At 42.5% G+C, this 8,164-nt stretch overlaps 1 protein-coding gene across 2 annotated transcripts; it reads right to left on the reverse strand.

The window, feature by feature from the left end:
- Positions 1-6,527: 6,527 nt before the first annotated feature.
- On the reverse strand, positions 6,528-7,449 carry LOC129758072 (uncharacterized). 2 transcript variants are annotated; one of them, XM_055755505.1, is made up of 2 exons: positions 7,224-7,449; positions 6,528-7,152 (listed from the first exon to the last, which is right to left on the reverse strand). In XM_055755505.1, exons 1-2 carry the CDS (start codon positions 7,360-7,362, stop codon positions 6,770-6,772), a joined length of 522 nt encoding a protein of 173 aa, XP_055611480.1. In that variant the 5' UTR covers positions 7,363-7,449; the 3' UTR covers positions 6,528-6,769. The 2 variants fall into 2 exon arrangements, with proteins under 2 accessions (XP_055611480.1, XP_055611478.1); XM_055755503.1 differs by having other exon boundaries at positions 7,218-7,449.
- Between the last annotated feature and the right edge of the window lie 715 nt (positions 7,450-8,164).

Below are 8,164 nucleotides of genomic sequence, written 5' to 3' on the forward strand. Positions count from 1 at the left end.
AATGCTTTTTGAATGCCAAGTTGGGAACATTTGTAGGGTTTAGCACTAAAGTAGCCGTATATTTTGCCAAAACCTGCATTTGAGTAGCTTTCAGGCCTACATAAATGCATATCTAATGCTTTGTAGCTTTAATCCATCTGCCGTATATGCGTATATAGTGCTACTTACGTGCTGTTTTAAATGCTTGGTGGTTACCTGGGAATACTTCAGTTTGGCATTATTCAAAGTTTAAGAAAAAAATCCTAGGAAAACATGCTTCGGAAAGAAGACTGTAGATCAGCTACGGAATGCTCAAAAAAAATTTCACTGTTCAAGAAAGCTGAGTTCAAATCAATACGTTGAATATAAGGATTTTTTTTTTTTTTGAAATTTTTTAGATCATGACCACAAAAAATGTAAAAAGTGGTGTTAAAACCGTATTTTCAATCCATGAACCATTGACGTATTATTTATTTTATTTTTTTTTATTTACATAGTATTCCGTCTCACGACATAACTTGACGAACATAATTCCTAAAATTCACTCGGTTCATAGCAACCGTTCTGCAATTTCTCGGGCACCCCACGTTCGCCAGATCACGCTCCACTTGGTCTAACCACCTCGCTCGATGCGCCCCCGCTCGTCTTGTTCCTACCGGATTCGTAGCGAACACCTGTTTTGCAGGACAGTCGTCCGGCATTCTCGCAACATGTCCCGCCCAGCGTATCCGGCCAGCCTTCACCACCTTCTGGATACTGGGTTCGCCGTAGAGGCGCGCGAGCTCGTGGTTCATCCTTCGCCTCCACACTCCGTTCTCCTGTACGCCGCCAAAGATGGTTCTTAACACTCGTCGCTCGAATACTCCGAGTGTACGCAGGTCCTCCTCGAGCAATATCCATGTCTCGTGCCCCTAGAGAACAACCGGTCTAATGAGCGTCATATACAGGTTACACTTCGTGCGAGGGCTAAGTCTTCTCGACCGCAGTTGCTTGTGGAGTCCATAGTAGGCACGACTTCCGCTGATAATTCGCCTCCGGATCTCACGGCTGGTGTCATTGTCTGCGGTCACCAGTGAGCCGAGATAGACAAAGTCTTCGACTATCTCCAGCTCGTCGCCGTCGATCGTGACCTTGTTATTACTGGACAAGCGGGTTCGGTCGGTCTCGGATCCGCAGGCCAGCATGTACTTCGTCTTGGACGTATTAATCATTAACCCAATTCTTCCTGCTTCGCGTTTCAGTTTGCGGTAGATCTCCTCCACCGCCGCAGATGATCTGCCGACTATATCAATGTCATCGGCAAAGCAGATAAGTTGACTGGATCTGTTGAAAATCGTGCCCCGCATTTCGCCCACCGCTCGTCGAATAACACCTTCTAGCGCCACGTTGAACATCATGCAGGATAGACCATCACCTTGTCGAAGCCCCCTGCGCGATTCGAATGAACTCGACAATTCACCCGAAATCCGCACACAGCACTGCGTTCCATCCATCGTCGCCTTGATCAGTCTGATCAGCTTCCCGGAAAAGCCGTTCTCGTCCATGATTTTCCATAGCTCGTTACGGTCGATCGTGTCGTATGCGGCTTTGAAGTCGATGAATAGATGATGCGTAGGGACTTGGTGTTCACGGCATTTTTGGAGGATTTGCCGCAATGTGAATATCTGGTCCGTCGTAGACCGTCCCTCCATGAAGCCGGCCTGATGACTTCCCACGAATCTGTTTGCTTGTGGCGTTAGGCGGCGGAGTAGGATTCGGGACAACACTTTGTAGGCGGCATTGAGGACAGTGATCGCTCGGTAGTTCTCACAGTCCAATTTGTCGCCCTTCTTGTAGATGGGGCATATAACCCCCTCCTTCCACTCCTCCGGTAGCTGTTCTATGTCCCAGATCCGGATTATCAACCGATGTAGGCAATCGGCCTACCTGTCCGGGTCCATTTTGATGAGTTCAGCTGCGATGCCATCCTTCCCAGCCGACTTGTTTCTATTCAGCTGGCGAATGGCTTCCTTAACTTCACTCATCGTTGGGAGTGGCTCCTCTACGTCGTTGGCTACGCCGGCGATGTACCTTCCCCCACCGTCTTGATCTCCTGCATGTGCGCCGTTCAGGTGTTCATCGAAGTGCTGCTTCCACCTTTTGATCACCTCACGATTGTCCGTCAGGATACCCCCGTCCTTATCCCGGCACATTTCGGCTTGCGGCACGAAGCCTTTGCGGGATGCGTTGAGTTTCTGATAGAACTTTCGTGTTTCTTGGGAACGATGCAGCTGCTCCAGCTCCTGGAGCTCCTCCTCCTCCAGGCGGCGCTTTTTCTCCTGGAAAAGTCGGACTCGCTGCCTCTTCCGCTGTCGGTGATTTTCCACATTTCGACGGGTGCCTCTTTGCACTACTGCCGCTCGCGCGGCATTTTCTTCGTCCATCACCCTCCTACACTCCTCGTCGAACCAGTCGTTCCGTCGAGATCGCTCCACATAACCGATGACGTTCTCCGCCGCACTGTTGATGGCTGTTTTGATGGTATCCCAACAGTCCTCGAGAGGGGCTTCGTCAAGCTCGCCCTCTGCCGGCAGCGCTGCTTCGACCGATTGCGCGTAGTCTGCCGCGACCTCAGGTTGCTTCAATCGCGTGATGTTTAACCGAGGCGGGCGCCGGTTTCGCTTGTTGTTCACTACGGAGAGTTTTGACGGCATCTTCACCATCACCAGATAATGGTCCGACTCGATGTTGGCGCCCCGACAGCATCTGACGTCGATGATGTCCGAAAAGTGCCGGCTGTCGATCAAAACGTGGTCGATCTGTGATTGCGTTTGGTACGGTGATCTCCAGGTGTACTTGTGTAGGAGGCGGTGCTGGAAAAAGGTACTACGTACGGCCATTCGTTTGGAGGCGGCGAAATCAATAAGTCTGAGGCCGTTTTCGTTGGTCAGCTGGTGCGCGCTGAACCTTCCAATTGTCGGTTTAAATTCCTCCTCCTGGCCGACCTGAGCATTGAAATCCCCGATGACGATCTTGATATCATGTTTTGGGCAACGGTCGTATTCACGCTCCAGCTGCGCGTAAAATTCGTCTTTGTCGTCACCGGTACTTCCGAGGTGAGGGCTGTGCACGTTGGTGATGCTGATGTTGAAAAACCGGCCCTTGATTCTCAACCGGCACATTCGTGAGTTGATCGGCCACCAACCGATCACGCGCTTTTGCATCTTTCCCATCACTATAAAAGCTGTTCCAAGCTCGTGTGTGTTGCCGCAGCTCTGGTAGATGGCACGACCATCTGGATACGTTCGTACCGTAGAGCCCTTCCAGCATACCTCCTGCAGCGCTACGATGTCGAATTTGCGGCTCTTCAATTCGTTGGAGAGCACGTGGGTACTGCCCACAAAATTTAGAGATCGGCAGTTCCATGTTCCAAGTTTCCAATCGCTAGTCCCTTTTCGTCGCGTGGGTCTTTGCCGATTTCCATCCGAAATTTGTTGTTCGTTATTCGTTGCTTATGTTTTTTTAGTAGTCACAGGCTCGCAAGGCCCGCAGCTAACCCCACTATCTCGCAGGAGGACCGTCGTGATGTTGCTGTTTTGGGTCCCGAACACCACCAGGACGTTGTTGCACTCCGCACGCCACCCCTGACATGGAGAACAGACGCGTACGAAGCCCCCTAACTCAGTCTGCATGCGACCAAAGCATCCACCGGGGTTGGGTACCCGATCTCCGCAAAGGTTGCTCGCACCCCAGCTAGCACCACGGGGAGGTAGAGAATCGGAGTTGCAGACAAGAGGTGATATGACCACTACCCGAGGGTTGGGTGTATGGGGTCTCGAGTTGCACATTGTCTACTTCACTAGCCCAGAACCATTGACGTAATATGGCCCATTTCTGCAATTTTAGATTGTCAAAATACAAAACACAGAATTTTTGACGAATTTTTAAAAATAGTTGTTTTTCGGTAGCTTAAACCTTTAAAAAATGAATGAGAAACAAGAGAGATGTATTGGTTTTAGTCACAAGAATTAAATTGACACTCCAGGGACTGTATTCAGGTTTCTATTAGAAAGCAGAAGTAAAACTTTAAAAAATTAACTATTTCAATACAAAACTAAAAAAATAATGAAAACGAGCCTCATGTTTATTTGAGTGTGCCAAATTTTCTAAAACTTCAAAATGAGATCTAGAAAAATACGTTTCAGTCAAACATGTGAAATTTTTCAAGTTGCATTTTAATAACTTTAGTTTTGAAATACAGTTTTAAAGTGAAATATACAAAAAAGATTAAAGATGTTGGAATTGTTTATTTTTAGTTTTCTGAAATATTTTGCTTCTTTGGGATGTGAAAAAAAATTCATGCAGATATTCGAAAGTTCAAAAATTAATTATGTAATTTAACTAAATTATTGTCAACTTAGTCCAGTGGTTTTCAAACTTTTTTCACTAACCGCCCCCTTTTTCTGAAAATCTGAGCTCAAAGCCACCAAGCCACGTTGTGAAAAAACTAGCCACTAACAGTTCAAATTGTCGAACAACATAAATACGTCTGCAGAATACATCTTAAATTTTTTTTGAGGAACAAGTCTCAAAACTCTCTGAAATTACGCAAAATTCATATCATTACGCATTTTTTTTGTTTCGAATATTCTGCCATTCCAATTTAGACTGTCCCATGTGAAAAATCGTGCATCGTGATAAACGTGACTGAAATTTATACAATATTCTCATTTAAAGGAATACATCCAGATTCCACCGACAGTTTAATCGTAGGATATAGTTCATATTGATAAATAAACAATGTAATCTTACAAAAAAGATGCATTATCTACATCAACCTAGAAGTTATAGCCAAAAATGCATCGACATGCATGGCGTAAAATCTGAACGCATACGGTCACGAGTTCTAAATACTCAAAACATTCAAATGTCTACATTTTTTCTTCCTTTTAAAATGCCTGTTTTAAAAATTTTAGTGAAGTATCTTCACGTTAAAGTAATACAACGAAATAAGAGCTTCTCCATTTCTTTTAAAGTATATTTCATTAACAAATAGAACATATAATTAATAAAAAAAAAACAAGCACTCTCTTTTCTCACACCAACTTTTTTTGAGTCATTAACATCAGACAACATTATATTTAACAGCCTAAATCAAAATGAGATGATTTTCAAAATTGCCTTTTTTTTTTAAATTTTATCCTCTGTGACATTCTTTCGTAGAAACATCAGAAATTTTGCATATGTTCACAACAAAATATACTTATTTTTATTTTTATTCAAAAATTTACACTGAAAGATGTCGTTTTCAGCAAAAATGTGAAATTTACCAAAAGTCACATAGGACACACTTGCGTAGAATGGCAATATAGCCGCGTTACCATCTTCAAGACATTTGTTATCGATTGCAAAAAAAATCAGAGCACCTTGGTAAAAATAACAATTTTTTTTTAAAGTTTCAATATATTTTTAAAATAATTTAATAAAATAATAATTCACACAATATTCGCTTAGAAACGAAAAAAAACATTTTTTTTTCTCAGCTTAAACTTAACTAAGAGTGGCCAGTTTTATCCGGTTTGCCCGAATGTTAGTCACAAAATTTAAGAAAACTCCGGACCGACCCGGTTGCCAAAATTTCATTGAAGAAAACCTGGATTTTGCCTGAATTTATTCACTTTATATGCAAAATCAGATTAAATCTCTGATTGAGTTCTTGGATTTTTTTGAAATTTTTTAAACAAAATTTTTTGAGCAAGTTTTATCAGAATAATCAAGAACGGTTTCCTGACATAAAAAAATGATTCAAAATCTGCCAATATGATCTGATGAAAGTTTTTTCAAGTGTTTTTCTTATTGATTGTTGTTGAGTAATTCATGGGTTTTGACAAAATTTTCCCGTATATTTCCCGGATTTTGAGTTGAAAATTTTGAAATCAAATGCCCAAATTTTGTCATATTTTCAGATAAAATAACCCGGATTTACTCGGCCCGGAGATTTACGGAAAAAAATCTGGTAACTTTAGTTTAGTTAGTTTTCCATTGACTACCTCTTGAACGTTGAATTTTCATTTCAATTTTAAGGTGATTAAACATTGGTACTTTTTTATATATATCCTGACCGCCCCCCTGAGCTCTTCAGACGTCCCCAAAATTCCAAATTAGGCTCACCGCCCCCTTGGAAGCTCGCAACGCTCCCTGGGGGCGGTTGAGACCACTTTAAAAACCACTGTCATATACGATTATTAAAATTGATTTTGAGAAACTGGATGCGACTGTCCGATCGAATCAGAATGACCTTGATCGGAAACGACGATATTATTTGTCATATTTTTTTTTTAAAAAAAGGTCAATGCCCCCAAAAATGATTAAACTTATGATATGACAATTGAACTTGATTAAAAATTCTTTAGTATACCAGCGACGTACTTTATACTCATTTGACGGTGTTCTAAGAAGACTGTAGCTTACCATGACATTGGATTCAATAATGTATTTAAGTAGTAAAACACTTATAGTTCTATACATATTAAGGTTTAATTTAATTTTTATTTGATGAGTTACTCGAATCTTATCTATAATCAATAGTATTCATAACTGTTCGACTTGGGTTTTTTTTGCATATTGTACATAAGTTAGTCTTTGATGTAATGGTTTTTTCTTTACACTTTACATAATATCAGACACTGATATATCTAAGAGCATTTTAGAGTATCCCTGGATTGGCATAGGCAGGTTCAGGTGGTTTGAGCAAGAAAGATTTAGAAAATGTTTGGTCTTAAGCGCCCGACTTCCGGCTTCCGGTCGAGCATCAAGGAGTAGCCGGAACTGGGGAAGGAACTGGCAAATGGTAACCTTCTTCGGCCGGGTGAGCTCCATATGCTAAAGGCGTGGCAACTGGAGCAGCTGATAGCTGAACTGGCGTCAAGTATCCCATCACGTGAAGGTTTCCGGAGTATTCTGTTGGTTGTGGGGGTGGAACAGCTACAGCGACTCCTACTTGTGGAGCTGCGGCAACAGCCTGTACTGGAACTGGTCCGGGTCCGGGGGATGGCAAAAATCCACCGCCCAGATTGTGCAGACCCGAGAATTTTTCCTTTAGTCCTCCCAAACCACCTCCAAGTCCTGGGAATCCACCCTGAGAACCCCCTTTGGGAGCTAACAGAAACAATCCACCGAGTCCTTTCAGAAGCACTGTAAGAAAAATAGCACAAGGATCCAATTAATTGCCATGATTCACTAACAGTTCAAAAGATCACTCTTACAAATTTTCTTCGCTAGGAAAATTGTTTCAGCCGGTTCCAGATCTTGTTCGGCCGAGTCCACATGATTTTCTTCGTTCTGTCCAAAAACTGCCAAAACTCCCACCAAAAGCACCAGGAAGCTCACTTTTATCAAAACCATCTTTTCAAAAGTCTCTCCTAAAACTGCACTCTTCACTTATCAACGAATTTAGGATTAGATGGGAAGGCGCTAAATCACTATTACACGTGGTGTGAAAGACTGTCCAAAATTTATTCCATTAGTAGCTATTTATATGGCGCGGTTCTTGAACGGATGACACTTTGTGTCCAGCAAACTCACACTCTTGTCGTCCTGGGAGAAAAACGGCAAAAGGCTATTTATTACATGAATTCTAATTGTTTGATCATATACTACTCAGCAACGCCATATACTTGTCCATAATCGCCATCTCGAAGGCGAAGACATTTTTTTAGGTGCGTATCTACTTCCCCAGACATGACTGGCCGGTCGAACCGATAAGCACAAACATAGATCTTTCCGATGGTCTCCATTATCGTTGCTGTTGTTGTCACAATACGAGTTGCCATCTGCAGTAACAGCACTTGTCCGATTTTGTCAACAAGCTCGTTCCGGCGATTCGCCAAAGTCGTCATCAACCGATCCCAAAAACCAAAAAAAAAGATGCTACTCTGTAACAAGTGTCCAGTAAAAGCACATCGATCATCGATGGGTTTGAAGATATAAGTTGCATGAATGTCTCAAAGGAATTCTTCAAAAACATAAAATTGTCAAGTGTGCCATTCATGCAAAAATTCAATCGGCTACACCTAAAAGCATCCGAGCTTAGAATATTGAAGTGTTGTCAATCATACTTATCGGTGTTGCGATGGTATAGATTTCAAACTTTTATGCAGAAGTATGCAAACAAAGATGAAAAATTGCTAACCAACTGCCAATGTAT

The sequence above is a fragment of the Uranotaenia lowii genome, chromosome 3, assembly GCF_029784155.1.
Source record: "Uranotaenia lowii strain MFRU-FL chromosome 3, ASM2978415v1, whole genome shotgun sequence".
Classification (NCBI taxonomy): domain Eukaryota; kingdom Metazoa; phylum Arthropoda; class Insecta; order Diptera; family Culicidae; genus Uranotaenia; species Uranotaenia lowii.